Source organism: Mercurialis annua, linkage group LG3, assembly GCF_937616625.2.
Source record: "Mercurialis annua linkage group LG3, ddMerAnnu1.2, whole genome shotgun sequence".
Lineage (NCBI taxonomy): Eukaryota > Viridiplantae > Streptophyta > Magnoliopsida > Malpighiales > Euphorbiaceae > Mercurialis > Mercurialis annua.
The window spans coordinates 4776066-4802976 of NC_065572.1; the positions used below are offsets into that span (position 1 = coordinate 4776066).

Genomic DNA, 26911 nt, shown 5'->3' on the forward strand with positions numbered 1-26911 from the left:
GTGGTTTGGTTTTTATATTTTCCCTTAAAATATAGTTTGATTTTGGAATTTACTAATCTGAACCGAACCGAACCATGCTCATCCCTACGTGAGGGGAGTGTTGAAGCGGGATTATCCCATATTGGTTGTGTGTGAATGGACTTGTGTTTAAATATTAGTACATCTCCACTTAATACCAATTGGTTTTAGAATAAAATTTAACATGGTATTAAAGATTTGCCTATTCAATTTTACCCGCCCTATGGGAAGCGTGGGGGGGGGGGGACGACTTATTGCTCGGCTTGGTCACGCTACGCATAAAAGAGTATTGAAGTGTAATACCCCGTATTTCATTTTTTATTTTTGTTGAATATTATGTCGTTGGGTTGATTGTTTTTGTGCTTCGGTTGTCTCTTTTGACTTGTTGAATAAACTCTAGGCTTAATCCGTCGTCACTTGTTGGCCTTTTAAAAAAAAAATTAGCTTTTGTTGTGTAATGCCCATAATAATAATAATAATATGGATAAAATAAAGTAAAATAATAATAATAATAATACAAATGAAATAAAATTATATAGAGGTAATGGCAAGATAAAGGCTAATGTTGGAATTTCATATATTTAAACCCTAATCTAGCTAAGTGTATATAAAGAAATTTTAACTATTGTTTATTTATACATAAACAACAAATACGATAAAAAAAAAGAGAGACATAAAATTCAGGCCGCGATATTCAAAATCATCTCCATCTGAAGGTAAAACGTTTCTCACTTGTTCTATTGGGATTATATTTTTGGGTAGTTGATAATCGTTTAGAATTGTTATTGAGATATAATACTATTGATTTTAGGTTGAATTGCTTTTGTTCTGAATCTTTTTAATGGCACGGTTTTTAATGGTTCAATTGTGTATATTTTAGTTTGGTTAGAAGGACAATTTGGTTAGCATTAATCTTGCTTATATTTGGATAAATTTATGACATGATTCATTGCATAAAGGACAAACGGACGTTGGCTTTTCTTCTTTTTGATTCACACTTCACAGTACAATTGATTATTTTTGTTCGTTTAATATTCAAATAGGTTTAATCCCTTACAAATTATAAGAGCAGTATTATATTTTTGTTTTAAATTTTATACGATTGATTTAATGTGACTTCCTTGATTCATTTAATATGAATTATTTGTTTCTATATCATATATCCATATAATTAATTTCTGTATTGAATTTTAGTATTTAATTTCAAATGAGTATTTGAGATTTCTATTTTTATTAATATCCCATTAATTTGTTTCTTTGATTTCAAGAGATGGTCAATTGGCCAAAGTGATCACTAAAATTGTTTGGTCTAAATCAATTGAGTTTCTCAAGTTATTTCTCGCTATAGTTATTTGTTTTTTTTATTATAATTTTTGATTTTTTTATTTCGATTTATAATTGATAAATTGAAAACGATAAATATTTGGTAACTAAGATTATATAATTACTCGGGTATATTTGATTTTAATATCAATTTGGCATGGCATTTTGACTAATTTACAATTTAACCCCTAAAGTTTCTAAAAGCTTATTCAAGTTAAGTTTTACCTATGTGATAACTTTTTGGATTTTGTTTATCCTATAATTTAGTAAATTGGAAAACGAATAATTAATTTTGAATTCGAAAAATCAAATTGGCTAAAATACAGTTTAGTCCCTGAATTTTTATAAATTTAAAATGGTTAAGTTTTGGGTTGTAACTTAGGTTATTTAAATTGCAAGATATTGAATTTTATTTTTAAAATGGATAATTATTTTATTAAGTTGTTTTAATTTATAAACTCGGGTTTATAAATTTAATAAATTGTTGCTTTGGGTTAGACTGTGGTCGCCCAACAAGTGGGAAGAAGTTTGGTAGTTTTAAATAACTCGGCTGACTCATTGATATGGATTTTAACTTGGGATTATTAAAATTATTTCACGAATCATTCTAAATATATTTATATGATTTGTACTCTATAACTTGGGTTATTTTTGGAATGCATTTAATATAGGTGTTATTAAATGTGACTTGATATTGTGTTGTGCTAGTCCTACGTGGTGTCTAGTAATCTTAGAGTTAGGGGTTGTTCAGAATTTAACATATACATTGTTTTAGACCCGTCGACTGCTCGTGCTTCGGAGTCTACGCAGGGTTAGCTGTTTGCCAAGATTTACGTGGATAAGCAAGCAGTGAGTTTATATCGCTATTTACCGCTTTATTAAGTAAATTGTATTTTGTATATATGTATATATTGTATAAACAGATTTCGAACTGTTTTTGGCATTATGGATCTGAATTGGAACGGGCTACTCGATGGGCATCATCGAGACTGTGTGCGCACCGGTATGATCATATATGGCATTTGAGGTAGGTTAGAGATACGTCTCACCTAGTGAGGGCGCCGGTGGAAGATACGTCTCCTGGGACTCACATGTTTTGTTCGAGTGACAGTCGGGGATCGGTTATTGAGATACGTCTCACCGACACGACAATGGATTTAGTATATTGTGGTTTAGGGTTTCAATGCTTATCCATAATAATAAATTGCTTTACAAATGTTTTAAGGTTTTTAAAGGTTTTCACTTAATAAATGTAAATAGTTGTATGAACTCATCTCAGTATATCTGACCCCGTTGCTTTCCCAATTTTTTCCAGGGTTATGATTTGAGCGAGTCAGCTGGTCTCCGATTCTTTATTTCCTCGGAGGTCTTACTTTATTTTATTAAAGTTATTGAACTGATTTTACTCTTAGACCGCAGTAGTAATTAGATGTCTTACTTGTTATAGTACTTGTTGTCATATTAATTCGATTGGATTATTTGTGGATTGGCGTTATTATATTAACTTATGTTATTTTAATATTTATGCCATGTTAGAGACTCGGAGTTGACCGAGTATTTATTATTTATATGTTGTACATATATACTGCTAGACTAGGTTGGAGTCTCGGTTGCCCCCGAGCATGTGGTTTTATGCAGGTACAATGATGTTAATGATAAATGTTTGTTATACACAAGGCTAGCTACGGGTTTCGGTACAACCATACCCATACCCTAGCGCCGGTCGCGATTCATGAAATTGGGTCGTGACATGAAGTGACAAATCCCATATTGGTTATGTATGTGAATGAGCATATGCTTAAATATTAATTGGACGCCTCCACTTAACATTAATTAGTTTTAAGATAGAATCTTATACAAAGAATGACCAAAGCCACCTTTTTAAAAGACATGGCGCTGGAATTAGGATTGTGCATCGGTCGGTTAGGTCACTGAAACCGAATTAACCGAATCTGAAATATTAGAAATTTTCAAAACCAAAACCGAACCAAATTATTTTGAAAAAATAATTATAAAAATAACATTATATATATTAATTTGGTTATTTTGGTCGGCTCGGTTAATTCATAAATTTCAAATTCAAATGAATCAAACTTTTAAAAAATAAAAACCGAAACCGAATCGAATTAGTCAAAAACCAAACTGAACTAAAATTTCGGTTTGCTTCGGTCGGTTAATTCATTGTTGACCGAATGTTGCATACCCTAGCTGGAATTTGAAAGAAAAAGAATAATAATTATACAAACTTATAAAATTATAGATTATTTATTTAATTTGATATATTAATTGTTTATAATCATCAACTAATAAAAATTAAAGTTAATTACTACTATTCCGATAATATTTGGTTTGAAATACTACTTTTTCCATGAATTAAAAAAACAATTATTTTTCCCCTAAGTTTTATGATTCAGCTAACTAAAACCTCCTTATGAAGAGAAGTTTTAGTTAAAGAAAATAAAAATATACGGAGGGAAATAGTCATTTTTCAAAACTCATAAAAAATAGTATTTTTGACCAAATCTCATGGAGGTAAAAATAATTAACTCGAAAGATTACACCATATAAGTATTATATGGTAAACTTAATTTATCTAAAAATTTAGATTCTATACATTTGGCTTACGGCATACCTATTCATTTCTCATTTAATTATTATTATATTTCGAAAATGATGTTTAAATTATTATATTAGTGTATTTTAAAAATAAATAAATTTTATGATACAATCTTGTACTATATATCTATTGTTTTATAGTTTATATTATAGAAAAGTACCTAAATGTATCTACAAAGATGGTATGCAATTTTCATATTAGCTAAAGATATTGCATGTGAATGTCATTTCCAGTACGAAATAATGAGTTAAAATTTCTTGTTAATCTGCGTCTTTCTTTGACCCAACTTTCTTTTTTTTATCATTTTCAATTAGTTATACTCTTTTGTCTCAAAAGATTATCAATCTTTGAATTTTTACATTTTTAAAAATAGTAACAACGTGTAGATCAATTTTATAATAAGAAATGTAGTAACAATTTTTTTTACTTCATCTCTTATTAATTTAAAATATATATAAAATACACCATAAAGATAAATAAATGAAATAATGTTATATTATATTTTTTATGGCCTAATGTCTTAAAATAGTCCGACCTTTTAGCCTATTTTCAATCACATCTTAACGTTGAAAACTGGTCAATTTTATTCTATTTTGTATTTTGTCGTTTCAATTGTCTCCCAATTTTTCAAATTTTGTTAATTTTTTTATTTAAATAATGAAATCATTCGATTAACTAAGCATAAAGATAAACTTAAATTCACTTCCATTTAAAAAAGTACAAATAATTCTTTTATTTTTAAAAAATGACTAAAAACTATAATCAAATTAAACATAATTTAAATTCTTAATTAATTCAACTAAATCTAAATAAATTTTAAAAATATACAATTAATATATGCTAGACATGAAGAACGTTTTTGATTTTTTTTTAAATGAAAAAGACGTCAATTTAATATTTTAAGATACAATTGAAACATATAAATATGAAATAGAGTAAAATTGGTGATTTTTCAACGTCAGAATAAAATCAAAAAGGGGCTAAAATGTCAGATTTTTAAAAAAATATTAGGTCTATTTTTATTAAAAATATTTTTTCTTAAACTAAATGAGAAGTCAATTGTAGCAATTTTTATTTGAGATAATATAATATAATATTAGATGTGCTCCTTTAGTAGCTTGAAGGGCCATTCTAGTAACTTGCACCATTACTTTTTAATTTATTTTTAAATTTGCTTTATGACTGTGATTAAAATAATAATAATATTCTTTATTTTATTAAATTATGCGAACCTTTATCTGAATTCAATCTGGCACATTTGTAATCTGTTTCTTTTCTATCTAATACCTACTTTTGGAAGAAAAATGAAAGAATTTACTACAAAACAATTAGTAAATTAGTTAAATTTAAGAGTTTGATGTTGATATTTTCTTCTATCTCATTTATAGTACCCTCTTCTTTTTCTTGAGTTGTCGTTTTTCTGTAAATTATTAAAATTTAAAAAGTGTTTTTTTTATTTTAAATTACAAATATAAAAATTAGTTTAATTCTATTTATAAATTCTATAATTAAAAAAATTAATTTTAAAAATAGAGTTATTAATTCCACTATTGGATGATTTAGTTTTGAAAATTGAACTACCATTTAATCAAGTGATTTAATAAAAAGGTTAAATTTGAAAAACTATTGTAAAAGTCACATAAAAATCCTAAAGTGACAACTATTGATAGACAAAAATATTTGCCTACAATGACAACTAAAAAGAAATGAAGAGAGTTCTTCGTGAAAGTGGAAAGTCTAATACACAATACATCATATTTTTTAAAGAAAAATATTATTTAACCCACCTGTTTTTTTCTTTTCTTTTAAAATTCTAATCTACCAACAAAACACATAAAAAGCCATAAAGAAACAAGTAAAAGATTAATCGAAAGAGAATGAAGTAAGCCGAAATTCGGCAAAATTTAAACACGACGTTTTATCCGAGATGCAAGCTCTTAATTCATTAGACCCATTCGATTATACCTTGAAACTGCTTGCTCCTTAAACTCCATCCGCATCTTCAATATGAATCCAACAAGATATATTTAAAAAAATTAGAGAGCACCAACACATAATTTAAATTAGAAATAAACAAATAAAAAAGACTTCTAGTTAAGACCCCAACTTTATAGTTTGAAGAAAAGCACTAATTAAAATTAAAAAATGGTTTCAAACTCCTAAAAACGACTCCCTGTAAGAAATTAGTATTTTCAAACCTCTAAATAAAAACGAAAGCAAGAATTCCTTTCTTCTTCTTTTTAAGTTGAGATCTTAAAACCGCTCAAGGAACTCAACAACTTTAATCGGGTTAAAGATCCTTCCAACTGATTGAAAAGAAAGAAAAATTCATTATTCTAAATGTTTGAAGAAAACCGCTAGTAAAACTAGAAGGTGGTTTTCCATCCCAAGAAAAACCACCTCCTTTAAAAAAATATTCTTTCAAATTAATAAAATATGAGATACCTTCAAATAAGAAGTTTTATGTATAAACAAGCTAATTAAATTTTCTTAAAAAGCGAAAGAAAAAAGAAAATGAGTGAAGGAGGTGGGCCAAAAGGTTAAAACTATCTCCTCAAAACAATTGTTTTTTACTTTTATGTTTTTTTAGAAAGAAGCGAGAAGATTATTTTAGAAAGTGAAAATATAAAAGTCCAATTATTTAACCCATCTATTTTAACCATCTTGTTGTACCGTCTTATGTGTCATACTTTTATTTGTTCAATTTCTATCAAAAATTGTATGCTTCAATTTTCGTATTTAAATTGATCTACTCGTTCTTTCCACATTATGTAGGTATAGCAAGATGGGTTAATATAAATGGATTAGATAATATTACTCATTTTTTAATTATGTTGTAGTCAAACTAAAATATTTTAGTAATAACTAAACTAATAATTTTTATATAAATTAGGGCTAATTTTTTTTAATACCAAGCATTTGAGATTTTTGTCAATTGTCAAATCTTTCAAACTCGGTCGATTTAGCCCATTTTGAGATATTTAAAACTTTTTCTAACCATTTGTGAATCGAATCAGAAAAATTGTCATGTCATTCGCCACGTCGCTGCCAACTCAACAGAAATCACTGTGTGAAGCTGAGCTGACAGCACCAGCAAACCCAAACCAACAAAAAACTACACCAACAATCTATCGACCGAGATTCAACCGAAACTTGACAACTTAAGTAAAACGATGCGTTTTGTCTTGAAATTTCAAGACCAAAACGCATTGTTTTCTAAAACTCAAAATCCTAATTCGTGTAACTCTATTCATCTCCACCTCAAACCTATTCACCATCATCTCTCAAAACCTTCGTGAAACAAAAAACTTCCATAATTTCTTGATTTGGGTCTTTGTATTATCAAATTTCATTTCGAAGTGAAATGAATTCAAGACTAGAGCTTATCTGGATACAACATAATAAATTTGCATATAGATATGTGTTGTCAGTTATATAGTAGATACTAACGTACATAGACTAAGAGTGAGCAATAAACGATTAAAACCGATTATCCAAGCAGAACATAATTAGTCAAATTAAATATAATTTGAAATTCGGTCCGGTTTCAATTGTAAGAATTTAAAATTCGATTCTTCGGTGCGGTTTTTATCATGACTAAAAAATTAACTCAAATAACCGATCTGAATCCGTTATTTGAATTAGTTTTGAAAATTTAGTTTTCACATTATTTATTTTTCATCAAATTTTCGATTGATGTATCAAATTTTTGAAAAAGCAGTAGTTGTTTTTTATATATTTACCAACTTTTACATAATATAAATAAATTATAAAAACGTATATAGTTCATAAGTTTGTATGTAAATAATCCCATAATAAATTCATAAAAATCACTAGCTATGACATAAAAGTTAAAATATATAGAGCAAAATTACTCTTAGGTCCTCTATTTATAATATAATTAATAGTTTGATATCCTTTATTTTAAAATTCTACTTAACGGTCCCTCAGTTTCAGTTCTCTTAACTATTAGGCTCTTCTGTTAATTTTGGTACTTACTTTCAAACGATTCGGTACCTAATTTTCAGTGGAGTTAACAATTTGGTCCCTCACTTTTAATTTTATTAAATACTTTCAAACTATTTGGTACTCCAAATTAACAAAAGGGCCTAATATGTAGTGAAATTAAAATTGAGTAACCGTTAAATAAAATTTTCATACAAGAGGTATCAAACTGTTAATTATAATATATATGAGGGGCCTTATAATAATTTTCTCTCTCTCTCTCTCTCTCTATATATATATATATATATTGGTACTCCAAATTAACAGAAGGGCTTAATATGTAGTGAAATTGAAATCGAGGAACCGTTAAATAAAATTTTCAAAGAAAAGATATCAAACTGTTTATTATAACACACACACACACACTCTGTTGTTACCAGAATAGAAACATAATTATATATAAATTCACAAGATAAAATAAAGAGATAATATCATAAAATTTCACCAACTTTATATTTTTTTAAATTTAATCACTCCTTTTAAAACTTGTCATAAAGATACATCAATTTGTATTTTTTCCAAATCCATATACGGTGCTGAGATAACACTCATTCATTGGTGTATTTGCTGAGGTGACCCGATGTCATTTTGATTATAGTAAATGAATTTGACAAATTATATCAAAAACCTCGATATTCCATAATTTTAAACAATATTTTTCAATTTAAATACTCGTCATATTCCGCAAAAATTAAAAAAAAAGTTATTTTTTATCCTATTAAAATAAAAAATAATTATAAAATTAATATTTTATCTCGTTTTAGTCCTTCAACTTCAAATTGTCCAATAATATTTTACCACATCGGCTTCAATTTATATATAAAATGAGCCACAACGCTAAGCTGAAAATGTTTTTCTAAAAAACCATGAGTTTGACCTTAATTAATTCATGTGAAGTTTAGGAGGTAAACTGAATCTTTGTTGTTAATTTCTCAACAAAAATATTAGAGGTGTCAAAATGGATTATGACAAGATAACACGATTCTCCTAACACGTAAATTGGCGAATCCGTGTTGAGATTTAGCGGGTTCGTGTCGAAAACGTTTCAACTCGTTTATGACACGCAATAAATGGATTGTGTCGTGGGTCGACTCGCCAACCATCTAACCCGCATAACCCGTTGATAAATTGAATTATTTATAATAAATAGAAATAAAATAGTTTTAATTTTATAAAATTAAAAGTGAAGTTGTTAAATTAATTAAATCTAATTATATTAATATAAAAATAAAATTAATTATATTCAAATTTTAAAATTTGAATATTAAATGATAAAATTGAGGTTAAAATAAGATTTATATGATTTAAATATTATTAAATGCTAAGTGGACTGTTAGTCGTGTTACATGTTTATCTTAACGTGTTAATAGTGTCGAGCCGTATCACTCATTTAAAATTCGTATCGTGTTAGGGTTAAACATTTTAACAAGATTAATTAAATGCGTCGTGTTCGTGTTGATCTTAACCGGATCAATAGAGTCAGACACAGCACGAACAGGACCGGTTAACCTGTTTTGACACCTAAAAAAATATAGGTGAGACGTTAGTTTCATTTTACAGGGAAGAACAGCATAATTATGATTTTCTGACAGATCATTTGAATTTTGAAGGTAAGCAAAACAAAACAACAGTACATAGACACGGTCATCTGAGTAAGAATTTCTTTCAGATTTATGTTATTTATAGTAACCTCAGTAACCATACACAATCATTACAGTTAACACTTCCAAAATCCAATTTATATTGTTCTAATTTTCCTTTTGGTTTTAAGATATTAATTAAAATTAAATAATCCAAATTTTGAATTGATGTCACTTTCAAAGCTCTTACCTTTTGCTTTATTTTTCGCTTTCTTTTGTCTCATCTTCTCCACAAAACTGAAAAGGAATATATTTACATAATTATAATACACTTTTATTAATCATCATCATTTTAATTTGTATCCACTGTACTCTGCTTCTTCAAAACCTAGGGTTTCATCCGCTCTCTGTTTTGATATTTTAAGGTATTTAATTATCAACCCATGTAAATTAATTGTGTTTTTCTTTGTGGGTTGTGAACATAAATTAATGGGCTGCTGTTATTTTTTTTTAATTTTATTGCCGATTCGTGAAATTCCTCACTTCTTTCGATTGCGTGTTTGATTTATTGCTTATGTTTCTTGTGGGTATTTTTTTAATTTTAGTGTAGTTCTGTTAGGGTTTAATATGCTGCTGATTGGTTTCTTTATGTTTTTGAAGTGTGCCTATTAATTTTTAGTCTTTAAAAAGCTATAATTTTTGTGAGTCATTTTATGTTGTTTCTTGGCAACAATATGATTATGTAGTACATTTGATTAATTTATGAGGGGAGTTCTGTTTCAGGATGTCTTTAATGGATGTAATTATAATGTAATGATTATTAGATTCCAAGTCTCACTGTATAGTGTTTTGATGATGTAACCCGTGTGGTGTGTCTCTTTCGTGTATACTATAAGCTTGAGTCTTCTGACTGTTCAAAACATAAATTATACTTGTATTTTAAAGGGCCCATTTTGTTCTTATTCAGTTTCTGTTTAGTGTTTATTATAGTTGTTTGGATTTTCACCATTGAATGACAATTGAATGTTTTTTTAATCCTGCTTATTGTTAATGATCTGTTTGCATTATTTTGTATTTATTTGCTACTTTGTTGTGTTGATTTAGAAAGAATTCTTACGTTAGGTATGTTTTATTTTGGACCAGTTGGAAAATACGCTGTAGATGAAGGCATAGTTAAGCTAGATGGATTTCCAATCTTAGCTTGAGAAAGCATCTTATTTGGTTGAAAGCCATTGAAGCATGTTTTAATTTAAAGAAGTGTTGGGGTATAGTTGTATGAAAACTAAGCATGACGAAAGTTTAATATCCTATATCAGGTTCAGACCATTGTGGTGCCACCACCTTCGGTGCTTTCTAGCTTGATTATCCGTGGTGATGCTGGCCTGCAGTTTCTAAGACTGTTGTTGCTGTTATATCCTACTTAGTGTCAATCTTTGTGGATTTGGAGCCTCATCTACCGATAATTGTATATAACTACTAGACTAGGAAACAACCCTTTTGTTGCTGAAAGAAAATAGCTAACACGGGTGCTCTTTGTTGTGTGGCCTCTAGGCCACATGGACCGAAGTCACCTACAGACGGTAGGGACTCTTCAAACAGTCATGGTGAACCGCAATGGCGGATAAACTCTAGTTTTTCACCTCCTCCATTGAGGATGTGGGATTGCAGATTACAGTCAGATGGTTTACCACAGAGTTCTCATGGAGTTCATGGTTCATCCCTGTCCTCAAACAGCAGAGAAAGTAGAAGTTGGGTTGGGAGTGAACGATTAACCAATCATCATCATTCTGTATCTGATGGGATTCTCTCCTATTCTGACAGTCTACCTGATAATACTCAGGAACCTCGTTGGACATCACCAGTGCAAAAGTTTAATTTACGTGAGGTGGCAGCTTCAAGTATGGGAGGTAAACTTGCTTATGCTGTTTGCTTTTGGACACTGAATGACTAATCTTATGTATGCCTGCGTGTGCAGTTTTGGTTTGTATTATAAGTAATTTCGAATTAGAACCTTTTCAGTTTCATTAATTGTCTCTGATAAGAATTTTGTTTCCATAAAAGTTTAGATCTATTTTTGAACAATTATGTAATTTATAAACTAACTCTGTATTTTATTATGCATGCCAACATTGTGCCGAACATTGGTTGTTCGTTTCCAGAAACTTAACTTTTTTTTCAGGGGGGTTCTGTGATTTTTATGTGGCCATAACATTTGAAGGTACCTAGATGGCCATTGATAGTGTGTCATGGAATTGATAGAACCACTTGTGTCCTTAGATATTCATCAGGACTATCTTCTATATTACTCTCTGCAATTAGTAGTTGTTTTACGATGAGATTTTAGTGTCATGGGTATTTTACTGAAGATCTTTCAATACTCCACTAGTTAGGAGTGGCATTCAGCAAGATAATCACATAGTAAGACACTTACAATATCTTGGGATCCATCCAAAATTCCAAATACTAGATTATTCTATATACTTTCATAATAAGCTAGATACACATTCAGCAAGATAATCACATAGTAAGACACTTACAATATCTTGGGATCCATCCAAAATTCCAAATACTAGATTATTCTATATACTTTCATAATAAGCTAGATACACATTTATAGTTAGATTTTTTCTCTTAAGTTCGCCAACACTTCCACCAAGTGTGATAGAGATATAAATCACAGTATGACCCTTTCATCAAATTGCTATTAGAGAACACCGCTTAAGTGCATATTTCATCTTTGTCTTTTGTCATGCCTTACTTGAACGGGGACTTCTTTCGAGCAGCGACAGTGGTTATCACTGAACATGCCAGCTCGCTGGGATTGGGGCATTGTTAGGTCAATTGGCTAGCCGCAGCCCCTGGTTGTGCGCGCTGGCAGGCCAGTACATGTGCCAGCTCGCTGGCTTGGAGGCATTGGCTGGCTCGGCCTTTAGGCATACTAGCTTGCAGGCTGAGGGGTACAGTTACCTTTTCCTTATACCTCATACCAACGATAGTTGCATTTGGAAAGAAAAGTAATGATTAGGAAGTTGACATTCTGTTTGTTTAAATCAAGAACTCAGATTTCTGTACTTGTTTTATATCTGTGTGGCATTCAAGAATATCTGCGACTGTCTATTTCTTGACGATTGACTGAAATTCTGCATTGTTATACTTTTGTGTCTTATGCTAAAGCTTGTTTGAATTTGTTTGTTATTTACTTTCTTATGCAATCGATAATTAACATCTTCACTCTTACCAGGATCGAGACAGACCTCTCGGTTTCCTTCCTTAACTGAGGTGATTTTTATTTCAGTGTTTTGATTTAATTGAATTGTTAAATAAAGGCAGGTTTTCTTGCTTAACATTTTCCTATTCTGGTGTTTCATGTTTAGAGGCGATTTGCTCTTAAAGCCAGTGCAGCTTCCCCTAGTTTTGGGTCCCCATCCTCACTTTCTGAGTCCAGCCATTTAGAATCAACTAGCAAGCCACCCATTGCCTTCTCCAATCGCAACTTCCCAAGCCGACGCTCTCACATGTCAAAAGCTGTTTACCCCTTAGTCTATCGCAACCCTGTATCGGATTGTGAAACCTTTGATGATGCTGATAACAGCAGTTTTGGTAGGTTGACACCTGGTGGCGATTTGACATCACCATCTCATTGGCCAGATAACAGTTCAAGTGTAGAGTATAAGTTCCACAAAACCCTTACTGATCTTCACAAATCAGAGACGTCGCCAGACCCTAGTGCAAGCTCTAGAAGAGACGGATTTAGGTGGAGCAGCGCGAGCAGTTATGATTTAGGGCTTGATAGTGACAGACTTGATGTAGCAGAGCACGTGGATGTGGAGAGCCTGAGGTCACCTAGCTGTAGCGTGTCAGATCAGAAGTGTGGAGTTTGTGGAAAATTTCTGTGGCAAAAATCACCCTGGAGTTCACATCGGATTATGAGAGGTGGGGACATGCCTATTGCTGGCGTACTACCATGCAGCCATGTATTCCATGCTGAATGCTTAGAGCAAGTGACTCCGAAATCTCAGAATCAAGACCCTCCATGCCCCTTGTGTTTGAGAACTATTGGAGCGATTGAAGAATCCGCATCAGTATCAGAGCCGTTGCAGGTGGCCTTACGATCTCTTCGCGGAAGCAGAGGGCTTGTGATATCTGAGACCCAGGGAAGTCGGAGTCGTAATGAAGCCTCTACGCACACCAAGGACAGGTTAAGAAAAAACTGGCTTCGGGTAGTGCCGCAGAGGAATCGAAATCATAATGGTTCTTCAATAGCAAATCGTTTAAAAAGGCATTTCACATTTGGAGGCAAGGCAGGTAAAGATATTTTTAGTAGTAAGGTGTTCCACAAGAAAGGCTCTTCTTCTGGCAGCGAATCTGTTCAACACCAAATATTTATGCAGTAGTCTCATGTATGTATATCCTCTTCCAAGTAGATTTGAAGATGTATCTTTGGCTAGCATCTATTTAAGATCTTTTAACAAATTACCCAGGTTATCTTAAAGAACCATTGTGTATGCAACTTATTCATTGTACGAACTCTGGCACATTTTCAGTTCGACTGTGTTTGACGTTTTCTAATAGAATCTTTGAGCATTTTGTATTGCATCTTGAAAGTACTGGTTTTCATAGGTTATATTATTGAAAGTCCCGATTCTTATTTATTAAACTGGAGCTGTTGGATTGCCAGTTTGTTTGCTGAAGTCTCAATTGCTATTAATAGATTTCTTTCTCTCTGATGCATATTCATTTTTCCGAATTTTTAAAGGTCGAGCGCATGGATACCGGTGGGATACATGATTTTACATGATCCAGGAGAATACATGGTATGTGGGATCTCCATGATTTGAACTAGTGGTAATCATACGAGTGCTAGGAAAGTACCTTTATAGCTTCATGTGGCTTCTGGTCAGTGTTTTACGAACTGAACTGGTCCAACCAGTTCGAGTCCTGGAACTGGTTAAATCACAAACTATTTGGTTCTAGTCGAAAATTTATATATGCGTTTAAATTTTAAATACTGAGTGGTCAATTGAATCAGTAGTTGAACTATGAACATAGCCAAACCGGTTTGGTTTTTAAAACACTAGTTTTAGTTGGCCTGTTGGGTAGTAGGATCTATGTAAACCACGAAAACTGGATAATCTGATAGGTCTCAACCACCATGGCAACTTGAAGTAGGTCCAGAGACTCCACTTTCAACGCTTAAACAAGTGGCAATGTGATCCCATGTGCAGTTTGGACTACAAATCCTAACCAAAATTAAACCTTTATATCCTAATTGAACATGCTTTGATATTGATCATGATTGTGCTTAATGACTTGCTTTTTTTTTGTGGGGTTGCTTTATCTTTACTTTTGTAGCCATTAGAATCTTTCATCTTCTTTTATTTTAACCTTAGGAATATACCATTGGTGCTTATAGCTTGATGACAAGAACAAGGGGCTGCTTATGTTTGTTTTGTTGTCTATAGCTAATACCAAATTTAAAGTCAACTTGAAGTTAGGTTTAGGTGTTTATCCATGCAGACGATGCATCGCACTTTTTAATTCAGAAGGCGGGCAGTCTAGCAAATAGGAAGAGAGGAACATGAAGTTGGTGAAATGAGCAAATATGTTTGTTTGTTTGATTAGTTAATTGTTCTTCGAACTGATGTTTTGTCATGATTTTACTGTCTAGATGTGCTAGCTCATGTGCTGGTTTGTTGTTTACTGTAACTTGAGCATCATCTCTTAAGATTTTTAGTGTTTGGCTTGGTCCCAACTAAGGACATTTTTCTACCAGAAGATACAACTTGACAATCTCGCCGTCGAGAATAACTGCTCAATGATGTTGTGGGTTTGCAGATCAGTAACCGAGTGAAAATTTGCAGTTTGAGAATCAAAATTTAAGCCTAGGAACATGCTGACAGAATCTGATTCTGCAATGCAGAGTATCTCTATAGCATCTTCTAAAATCTGAAAAATGGTTTAAAAATTACTCAATGATTGTTCGAATCCAATCAAGCTGTAAAGATCCAGATTCAGCATGAAGCTATTAAGCATTATCAGGTGGACCGTGGACACAGCTAAGATTGCTAGAGAAAAGAGCAACACAGTGATCATAATTACAAAACTTTTTTGCATTCGTGGGTTCAATAGTTTAACATCACACTTTGTTACTTTTGGCTCAGAAATTCAAAGGGTACTTTATTATCATTAGCTGACTTCAAGTGATGATAATGCCAGCGTCAGTTCACTAAACTTCTCATCCATACAACAATATGTTCAATAAATTTTCATTTCCACTCCTCAACTTGGCATAAAAGATCAAAAGGGTCTAAATTCAAAAGGATCATTTACACTATAATTGACATTAGTTTAACGTTGATTTTAATGTTTAACGGTGTAAACCGACCAAAAATTGACAATTTGTGGGTATTTTTTGTCCGAAACTGCAACTTTAGGCTCTTGTAATCTTTTGGGCCAAATGGAAGGGGCGAAATGAATATATATTGCAACAAAATTAAATATTCAAAGAACTTAGGTAACTTTCTTTCTTTAATAATTCTAACTTTACAGCCATCCTATCATATTTTAAGTATAAAAATTTCTTGCAAAATATTCAGAAACTTTCCTACCACCACATGCATACCAAACCACTTCAGATTCCCCTGCAGGCAATTTTCAACTCTTGTTATGGCAAAACATTTAAAAAATGCGAAATAAAAAGATGAACAAAACAACAGTTTTCTAATCTTTCTTTCACCACCTTTATCATAGCTTTGCAAGGCGTGATTTAGTTTTAACTTAAACTGGAAAAAGTACATAAATGTCAATTTATAAGTGGATATATAAGGCTTTGACACAAGTGGGAAAACAGTCATGTAAACTATAATGCTATGTTACAGTGTTTTAAACACTGAATTGGTGGCCAAATCTGATCACTGGTTCATAGATTGAATAACTAGTACAATGGAATATATTATATAGTAAATAGATTGAATAACTAGTACAATGGAATATATTATAACTAATAAATAAAAAATCAGATATGGTTTAACCGGTTCAATGATTTCTAGTTTCTTCCCAGTTTAAAGAGGGTGGCCTGTATTTTCAGTGCTTAATAAAGATTGAAACCGACTTACATCTGGTTCACGGTCGAACCAGTTGAACCGAGTGGTGCGGTTTGGTTCTTAAAATACTGCAATGTTAATCAAGAAATCCTTGTGCTGATTTTCTTGAGAGGCAATAATGATATGAATAGAAGAGGTGTCACTTCTGCCTTTTTGCTCAGAGTTTAATCATTAACAAATAAGTTGATAGCTTGTTGGCAGCATTATTAGTACAATAATTTAATTAATCCCTCCTTATTCTACTCTATTTTCCTCTTTCCACATCTATAAATACTCTCACTTTACCCTACACATTCCATACTCTAAATTTCTCCAAATTCACAAGTTTTTTTGGCAAGTAGAAAAATGGGATTTCTTGGAATTTACATTGTAATAATCCTAGCAATTTCAAAAAGAATTGAAGGATATTCAAGTGGATGGTCTAATGCTCATGCAACTTTCTATGGAGGAGGTGATGCTTCCGGAACAATGGGTAAGAATCGAATCAAATCCAGTCAAATCAAATCGAGAATCATCGTTTTTGTTCTATGTAGTACTTACTTGTGACTCAAGTAATTCTTGATTAATTTTCTGCAGGAGGAGCTTGTGGTTATGGTAATCTCTACAGCCAAGGATATGGAACAAGCACAGCAGCTATAAGTACTGCTCTATTCAAGAATGGACTAACATGTGGTGCATGTTTTGAGATAAAGTGTGTAAATGATGCGAGGTGGTGCTTACCTGGTTCCATCATTGTCACAGCAACAAACTTTTGCCCTCCAAATAGTGCTCTTCCGAGCAATAATGGAGGCTGGTGCAATGCTCCTCTGCAGCACTTTGATCTTTCTCAGCCTGTTTTTCAACACATAGCTCAATTCAAAGCAGGAATAGTTCCTGTTCAATACAGAAGGTAACACATACTAAGACCTTCCATGAATAAGTGTTTTAAAAATCGGACCACTGAGCCGTAAAAATGAAAAATAACGAGTTAAAACTAAAATTTATAGAAACCAGTCGGTTTTTACGGTTCATCGGTTCAGCTTACATTTCCTTTTTCTGTTCAAGTATGTTCAATCACATATATAGTTTTTAAGAAGAAATATTTCTAAATTTTTTAAAAAATCGATTGGACTGGCCTCTGTTTTGCAGTCGAACTGGTTAAACCAGCTGCTCCGATTCTGAAACACTGCCATGAACAACAAATTATTCTACCATGGTATTAAGCCTTCACCTGCATAGCAGTCAGTACAGATACCGAAACAGAAATGCTAAAACAAGAAACGTCGAAACAAAACAACAATTTATACTCTAGAAATACTATTTTAGAATTTCAGAAGCGTTTTTGAAAACAGATACCAAATTCAAAATTTAAAATTCAAGAAATTTGTTAAATGATCAATTATCCATTGGGTCTGAACTACTAGATTTAACTAGTTGTTTGTAACATGGTTAAAGCTAACTAGAACTATATTATGCTTGCAGGATAGCTTGTAGAAAATCTGGAGGCATAAGGTTTACAATAAATGGCCATTCATACTTCAACCTAGTCCTAGTAACAAACGTTGGTGGTGCTGGTGATGTTGTGTCTATCTCCATTAAAGGATCAAGAACTGGTTGGACAGCAATGTCACACAACTGGGGACAAAATTGGCAAAGCAACACTTACCTAAATGGTCAAGCACTCTCTTTTAAAGTCACCACAAGTGACGGACGTACTGTCATCTCCACCAATGTTGCTCCACCGAACTGGTCTTTCGGCAAAACCTACACCGGCAGACAGTTCTAGCTCTTATACATAACTTAAGCGATAACTAACCAACCAATACGAGCACTTTTAGCCATTGCTCGTTGGTCGAAGATCAAGAAGTGAGTTATTTATCTGCAAAAAAATTACTTGTAGCTGAACTGAAGAGTAGTAGTTAGCATTAATCATATGTAATGAACAAAAATGTTGGTGTGAAAACATGTTATTTGGTGTTGGAAAATCGTCTAATTGTAATCTAGAAAATTGTTTGGTGTAATTGGGGCATGTTGAATAAAATATTTCTATGTTCTGTCGTGAGAACATCCGAGAGACCAAATTTCATCATAAACTACCCGGAAGAGACATATAAAATATCCCCGACATAGTGGTATTCAGGAGCGTAAAAACAAATTCTAAAAAATTAAAAAAACTAAAAACCCAGATCTACATCAAAATCGCACCTTCCAGATTTATTGCAGGAAAGGGATAATCTAAAACTACGAGTAGTTAATTATATTCTTTCTGAAAATGGTAAACCAATTCGGAAATTTCCAATACTAGAAAATTTCCGACACTAGTTTTCAATTGGTTTGTACTTGTCTATTGTTGAATTGGAAATAAGAAAGTGCTGAAAATGAAACAATGAATATTGAAATATTATTGACTAAAGCAATTTTTTTATTTTCAGAATTACAATCAGATAAAACCCTAATCAACATTTCAGAATTACAATCCAACGAAACCCTAATTTATAACACAACACTGCCGCCAAAATCGAGCTTCAATTCCTTTACTTTTCCGATTGACAATGCAAAGAAACCCTAATTAACATCAACACCGCCGCCGCCATAATCTAAATCAGCTTCAACAGCAGTAGAAAAAACCTGCAATTAAACATAAGAAAATTGAAACTCCACTGCAGTTAAAAATCAAATTAATAATAAATACAAAACAAAAAGACGGATTTGAATGGTGGGGTTAGCCCGCGAGGCCATCACTGCCCAATCGACGATTCGATTTTTAGGCTCTGACCGCGGGCAGTCTTCATCGCTAAAGAGTAGACCTCATTAATTTCGGCCACAGTAAAACCCTAATTGACCTCCGTCTTTCTTTAACATTTAGCCGCCGGCAACCGATGGAAGGGTGGCTGGTAAAGCTAAAAAAAGATACAGAGAAAATTAGGGTTTAAGCCTCAAAAATTGAGTGTCCTCTCTTTGCTCAGATAAGATCAAGTAATGAGTTTTCAGGGTTCAGGGTTTTGACATTCTTATAGTGCCTCAATTTCTCATCCTTTCCCGGTTTGCCCTCAACCTTTTGCTGGTTATTACGCTTCTTTCAGGTATGGTTTTGTGTACTTAACAAGGGTATTTATGACATTTAAGTATTATTGCCACAAAATTTGAATTTCTTGCTCATTTCACAGCTTAATTTATATTCAACAATCTGGAGCGATTTAATTTTATTGTTTGTTTGTTTTTTGATAATTAGAAAGGGGTAAGCGCTTGTGGGAGAAATTAAACCCACGACCTTGGCAGTTTGTAGTCCAACGCTAGTACCATCTGAATTACAGCTCATTGGTATCTAATTCTTTTTTAAAAAAATCAGTCTTTTGCATTTCTTTTGCCAAATATGAAGTTGCAAAATGTGTACGTTTAAACGATGTCACAAAAATATGTCAAACAATGCCAAAAATTGAAAAGTTAAACATTTTAAAAGATGAAAATAAATAGTCATAAAAGTGAAACATTGTGATGTAATACCATCAATTTATTTTATTGATTGAAACTCATGATCATTGTTTTTTTTACCTAAATTGTGTTGACTTGCTCCCAACAAAGACTACAAAGTCTTCCCCAATCACAATCAGGATTGACTTGGAAAATTCTCAATGCATACAGTACAAGGTCTAATCTTTGGAAAGAGGAAATGAAATTTTTGTTTCTTCCAAGATTTCAGTTCTAAATCTTATCTCTTAATATGGCAGAAATTATTCTAACAGCTTTTCTGCAACTTCTGTTTGATAAATTAGCATCTTCTAAGCTTGAAGAATATGATCTTTGGATGAGTGCTAAAGATGAGTTAGAGAAACTTGAGAGTACTCTAACTACAATCTCAGCTGTGCTTGAAGATGCAGAAGATCGACAGGTTAAGGATAAGGCGGTCAGGAATTGGTTAAGCAAGCTCAAAGATGTAGTCTATGATGCTGATGATATTTTGGATGAATTCGCAACCAAATCGTTGCAGAAAAGGGTGAAATCTCAGAATCGGAGGAGTCGTTTCATGTCTAGCGTTGTTTCAGTTCCGTATTCTGTTGCTTTTCATGTGAACATGGGGTTCATGATTAAGAAAATCAATGAGAGGCTGAATGGAATTGCATTGGAAAGACTGAATTTTCATTTCAGGGAGGGAATTAGAGATGTGGAGAAGGGGAAGGAAGATTTCGACAGGCGACAGACTCATTCTTTTGTGATTGAAAATGAAGTACTTGGAAGGGAAAAAGACAGGGAGGATATTGTGGAAATGTTGATTGGTTTGGATAATGGAGATGATCTTTCTGTCATTCCGATTGTCGGTATGGGCGGAATTGGAAAAACAACTCTTGCTCAGTTAACCTTCAATCATGTGAAGGTTAAAGCTTTTTTCAAACTCAGAATGTGGGTTTGTGTGTCTGAGGATTTTCATGTTGGAAAGTTGGCAAAAGCAATTATAGAAGCTGCAACAAGAGAGAAATGTGATTTCCTGGGGATGGATCTTCTACAAACTCGCCTTCGCGAGAGATTATCTGGGGAGAGATTCCTCCTCGTACTCGACGACGTATGGAGCGAAGACTACAGCAAATGGGACCGTTTGAGAATCTTATTAAGAGGAGGTGCAAAAGGAAGCAAAATCATAGTTACAACTCGTAGTGCTAGAGTTGCAGCGATAATGGGTTCACTATCGACATGTTATTTGTCAGGATTGTCTCAGGATGATTGCTGGACTTTGTTCCGAAAACTAGCTTTCGGAACTGGGGGAGCCGAGGAGACTACGAGAATGCTGGACATCGGAAAGGAAATTGTAAAGAAATGCGGCGGGATTCCTCTGGCAATTAAGACACTTGGAAGCTTGATGCACTCTAGAAAAGATGACCACGAATGGTTATATTATATGTCAAAGAAAATGAACTTTGGAAATTACCTCAAGAAGATGATACTATTTTACCTGCATTGAAGATTAGCTACAATCACTTACCATCTTATTTAATCAACGAAAAGGATTAGTAAACCCTGCCGATTTTTAACCTTTGAATCATAATAGGAAATGAGTCAAATCAATAAGGAGCGCATTCATCCTAGTTAGAAACTCCAGCTCCGTATCAAAGTCACGGTCGATATCGTCACTCACATCAATATCGTCACTCACATCAATATCGTTACTATCATCAATATCGTCACTATCATCAATATCGTCACTATCATCAATAAGAAAACCCTTAGGCTTATTATCCAGGAACTTGTTCAGAAATACTGTAATGAAGGGAAGATAGGAGTTTGTCGCTAGGTATTTGACCAAATAGGTCTTTGCTTATTGTGCAGTTTTCCCTAAAGATTATGAAATCAATAAAGAGAGGCTAATTCAAATGTGGATAGCGGAGGGCCTGGTGAAAACAAGCGGAGGTGGTGGCTGCGAGCAGCTCGAGGATTTAGGAAGCAAATACTTTAACTGTCTGATGTGGAGATCTTTCTTTCAAGTTGCAGATGAAGATGAAGATGGTGTCATAATTTCCTGCAAGCTTCATGATCTTATGCATGACTTAGCACAATTTGTTGCTGGGGTTGAGTGTTCGATCCTCGAGGCTGGCTCGAATCAAATCATATCGAAAAGAACTCGCCACTTATCATTGATTTGCAATAAAATGACACAGAGGTTCCCGAAATGCTTTTACAAAGCAAAGAACATGCATACACTTGTCACGTTGAATGAAAGACAGGAGGCTGCAGTACCGGTTCCTCAGACTCTTTTCTCGAGTTTCAGATACTTACACGTGCTAATTCTAAGTCGAATTCATATTCGGAAATTGCCAAATTCAATAGGTAAATTGATACATATGAGATTCCTGGATGTTTCTCACACTGATATTGTAGTAATACCTAAATCCTTGAGCTCTCTAGTGAATTTGCAGACCTTAAACCTGTCTCATTGTTTTGAACTCCAAGAATTGCCTTACAACATGAGAAACTTAGTCAGCCTTAGGCATATCATAATTGATCATTGCCATTCATTGACAAAGTTGCCATCTAGGATTGGAATACTGACTTCCCTGAAAACATTGTCTCAGTTCATTGTCGAAAAAAAGCATGGATATAAACTGGAAGAGTTGAAGTTTTTGAATCTCAGAGGTGAATTAGCTATCAAAAACCTTGAAAATGTTATGTACGTAAGAGATGCAAAGGAAGCAAGATTGCAAGAGAAGCATAAACTTTCGTTGTTGAAACTGTCGTGGACGCGTAAGGATTACTTCCGCAACACATCACTTGACATCTCGGGAACTGTACTAGAAGCCCTCAAACCCCATGAAAATCTGAAAAGGTTTCATCTGAAAGGGTACACCGGTGAGAAATTCCCTACCTGGATGATGAATCCAATTCTACAACAGCTAGTAGAGGTCAAGCTAAAGAACTGCTCTAGATGCATATTACTTCCCCCGTTTGGACAACTTCCATTTCTGAAGATTCTCTACATCAGAGGAATGGGTGGTGTCAAATGTATCGATGATTCGTTCTATGGAAATGGTGCTACCAAAGGATTTCCTTCATTAAAGCAATTTGAGATTCATGATATGCTTAACCTTGAAGAATGGGAGAATTCTGATGAAGGCCAAGTACTAACCTGCATTGAAAAGTTAGTAGTGAAGGGATGTCCAATGCTGACAAGTATGCCTCGTAGCCTTTCATCTCTCAAGGAGTTGGAGATGAGGGACACTAATGAGATCTTATTAAAGGTCCTACCGAGCCTAATCTCTCTCCGTACTCTTTGAATATGTGAATTTTCGGAAATTGTATTGTTACAAAGGGAAATCGAGAACCTTTCCGAATTGAAGTCACTTCATATTGAGATGTGTGATGCATTAGCCTCTTTACCCCAGGGAATGAGAGATCTCACAAACCTCGAGTTTCTCGGCATCTGGGGCTGTTCTAGCTTAACTTCCTTGCCTGAAATACAAGGCATGATCTCACTCAAGGAGCTATCCATCTTAAACTGCGACGCATTGTCAACTTTAGCCTACGGACTACAAGATCTAACTGCTCTTGAGAAGCTGAGTATTGTCGGCTGTCCTGAATTGATTCATTTACCCGAGGATGAAATGCGAAACCTGACTGCTTTGCAGTCATTGAGAATGTCTCATTGCCCCAAGTTGACCTCTCTTCCTGTCGGAATCCAACAAATCACTACATTGAAGGATCTTCACATACTAGACTTCCCTGGCCTACAGACACTGCCTGAATGTATCGAAAATCTGAAGACACTCCGCGAGCTGTCAATATGGGACTGTCCGAATCTTACTTCATTGCCAAATGCAATGAAGCTCTTGACTTCACTCGAGTACCTCTCGATTTGGAAATGTCCAAATTTGGAACGGAGATGCGAGAGAGAGGAAGGCGAAGACTGGGATAAGATAAGACATGTTCCGGAAATCGAAATCAAAGACCCGGAGATAATATCAGAACAGGTTATGGTATTGAAGACTGCTGCTGATGGTAGACATTTCGAGAGACTTGTTGGTGAAGCAAAGAAAATAAAAACTGCTGTTATACAGTCTCTTAAAGCAGTTCAAGCTAGTGATAATATTCTGAGTTTTCTTGAGAAAGCAAAGGCAATGAAGGCTGCAGTTTCTGGTTTTTTGAGGTCAGAAAAAATCAGAACAGAGAAAAAAATTCAAAGTCTGTTTCAGAAAGCAAAGAAAATCAAGAACAGTCATCAAGCAATGAACAAATAGGATTCAATCCGGTACATTTTCTTTTCTTGTTAATATGTTTTTCTAAAAAACTTATGCATTTATACATGTAAGAATTTTCAAATCAGTTAATTTTTTGATGTTGGTTTAATTTATTAGCATTATTTTATGAGGGATGATTGCCTGTCAATTTCCTACAAATAAAAATTAGAGGACAATCTCTCTATTTATAGGCCAAGAACTCCCAAATTGTATAAAATAGACAAATTTAGGAATCTCGACGATCCAATTTGCAAGTTAATTGATCTTGAAATAGAAAGTATTGTCCTTAATTTATTAAAATGGCAATAATGTGAATTAGTTGATCTTGGTGTACATATTCACAGACCTCAATGTCCCTTTTTTAGATAAATTTAGTCTCAAAAAATCTATAAAATTGGTGCAATAAGCAAACCACCAAAAAATAGTAAAATACATGAAAGATAAAAATAAGGACTAATTACTTAAAAACCACCCACCTTGTAACTTTTTTTCTTTTATACCATGACCTAGAAAAAATTTCAATTGTACCCTCTTTTTGATTTTTATGTTTCATCTCTACCTAATGAGTTGAATTGACCTATTTTCTTTTGAAAAAGAGTTTAAATTAGTTCTTCATTTTTAATCTATATTCTAATAAAATATTAATGTTAATCATTTATGTATTTTGTTATTAATATTTTTATCTTTAAATTAATTAAATTATCAAAATTTTTATTTTTAGGGTACAAATGAAACATAAAAATTGAATATATGGTACAATTGAAAATTTTCCTAGGTCATGGTATAAATGAAAAAAAGTTACAAGGTGAGTGATTTTTAAGTAATTAGGCCTAAAAATAACAAAGTTGATAATAATTTAGTCCAAAACAGACTATAAAAATGGTGCAATAAAAGCAAACAACCAAATATACAGAAAAGATATAAAAATAACCAAGTTGGTATTAATTTAGTCACAAAAAGTCTAATAGAACTGTAGAAATGATTGGTAATAAATTAATTTATCTATTAAAAGTCCAAATCAAAAAAAGTTGACAACTTTTTTAAAAATAATAAAGAAGACATCATAATCATCACCCCTCTTTATCTTCTACCAATTCCTTCAATCAATTGCATTTAAGCTGTCTGATAGAAAAATAATGGATCAATACTGGTGCCACATTTGCTGTAGGTTGGTGATGTCAGCAATGGAATCCGAGGTCAAATGCCCATTCTGTGAAACTGGGTTTCTAGAACAAGTAGCTTGCAACACAAGAAACCTCAACGGCAACAGCCAAGGCGTTGATTTTGCCTCAGAACGTGGATTATCTATATTATCTCCGGTCCTGCTCGGTTTGATGGGTGGTTTAGGCTCTTCCATTAGAGCTCAAGAACATGAAAGGAGAGGAAGCTTTAATTCTTTCAATGAAGAGGGTTTAATAATTCTTCAAGAATCTGAAAACCAAGTTGGAAATATGACAAATTATTTCAGAGACTATCTTATAGGACCTGGTTTGGATTTACTGCTACAGAATTTAGCAGATAATGATCCGAATCGCTACGGGACGCCTCCTGCGAAGAAAGAAGCGGTTAAAGCTATGCCGGCCGTTGCGGTTGAGCATAGCTCAGAATGTTCAGTTTGTTTGGAGGAGTTTGAGATTGGAAGTGAGGCAAAGGAGATGGGTTGTAAGCATAAATTCCACAGTGGGTGTATCGTTCCATGGCTGGAGTTACATAGTTCTTGCCCTGTTTGCAGGTTTCAAATGGATTCTGAAGATTCAAAGATTGAGACAAATAACTATGAAGGTGGTGGAAGTGAGGAAACAGACAATGGGATGAGGAATTGGGTTCCTGTCTCATGGCCTTTTGATGAGTTGTTTGTTTTGTCAGCATCTGAAAATGGTGGGAGTTCTGCTGCAGAAGCAGAAACCTTGCCAACAAGTTTTTCTCAAACAGATGAAACGTAAAACATATTTTTCATGTTCTTTATTTAGTTCTTGGTCTGTTTTACATTTTGTTTTCATGTTGGTTCGAAGAATTAACGTAGTTTTACGAGCTAGGATTGAGATGGAGTGGTAAAAGCTCATTCTCCCCTTAATTAGAGGTTTCAGATTCAAGTCCTGAGTATGGAGTGGTTTCAAACCCTTTAATCTGAGGTTTCAGATTCGAGTCCTGAATATGGAGCGGTTTCAAACCCCTTAATCTGAGGTTTCAGATTCGAGTCCTGAATATGGAGCGGTTTTAAACCCCTTAATCAGAAGTTTCAGATTCGAGTCCTGAATATGAAGCGGTTTTACAGACCTTTTGGATGAGATTTGGTTTTAAAGACCTTTTAGATGAGATTTACCGCTCCAAAAAGTCCTATCCGACTTGGTCCAAATTAGGCGGGTGCGGTGGCCTGTCTTTTTATGTCATCTTATACTTGTAGTTCTTAGTTATCTTAGCTTAGGAGAAACCAATGTAGGTTTCAACTGAAACTCCGAAATTTTATATTCATAACTTAATATTGTAAAAAATATTGTGTTATTGTTCGCGTTTTGGCATTTTCATTTTTCAGAATTTTTTTCGTTTTCATGCATAGACTGAAAC

General features: G+C 33.3%; 3 protein-coding genes and 1 pseudogene across 6 annotated transcripts; all 4 read left to right on the forward strand.

Moving 5' to 3' along the window:
* The first annotated feature begins 9486 nt into the window (after window positions 1-9486).
* LOC126672005 (uncharacterized) lies at window positions 9487-14139 on the forward strand. 4 transcript variants are annotated; one of them, XM_050365877.2, is made up of 4 exons: window positions 9487-9573; window positions 10687-11450; window positions 12785-12822; window positions 12918-14139. In XM_050365877.2, the coding sequence occupies exons 2-4, from the start codon at window positions 11198-11200 to the stop codon at window positions 13935-13937; spliced, it is 1311 nt and encodes a 436-aa protein (XP_050221834.1). In that variant the 5' UTR covers window positions 9487-9573; window positions 10687-11197; the 3' UTR covers window positions 13938-14139. The 4 variants fall into 4 exon arrangements, with proteins under 4 accessions (XP_050221834.1, XP_050221835.1, XP_050221833.1 ...); XM_050365878.1 differs by lacking the exon at window positions 9487-9573 and adding an exon at window positions 9597-9615; XM_050365876.2 differs by lacking the exon at window positions 9487-9573 and adding an exon at window positions 9823-9968.
* Window positions 14140-16923: 2784 nt separating this feature from the next.
* On the forward strand, window positions 16924-18690 carry LOC126672007 (expansin-A10-like). The gene is made up of 3 exons (XM_050365880.2): window positions 16924-17118; window positions 17223-17535; window positions 18108-18690. Exons 1-3 carry the CDS (start codon window positions 16992-16994, stop codon window positions 18409-18411), a joined length of 744 nt encoding a protein of 247 aa, XP_050221837.1. The 5' UTR covers window positions 16924-16991; the 3' UTR covers window positions 18412-18690.
* A 263-nt stretch (window positions 18691-18953) lies between these two features.
* Window positions 18954-25606, forward strand: LOC126671132 (putative disease resistance protein RGA3; annotated as a pseudogene).
* Window positions 25407-26871, forward strand: LOC126671131 (E3 ubiquitin-protein ligase SIRP1-like). Its single transcript, XM_056105229.1, has one exon. The coding sequence runs from the start codon at window positions 25483-25485 to the stop codon at window positions 26287-26289; it is 807 nt and encodes a 268-aa protein (XP_055961204.1). The 5' UTR covers window positions 25407-25482; the 3' UTR covers window positions 26290-26871.
* Window positions 26872-26911: the final 40 nt, after the last annotated feature.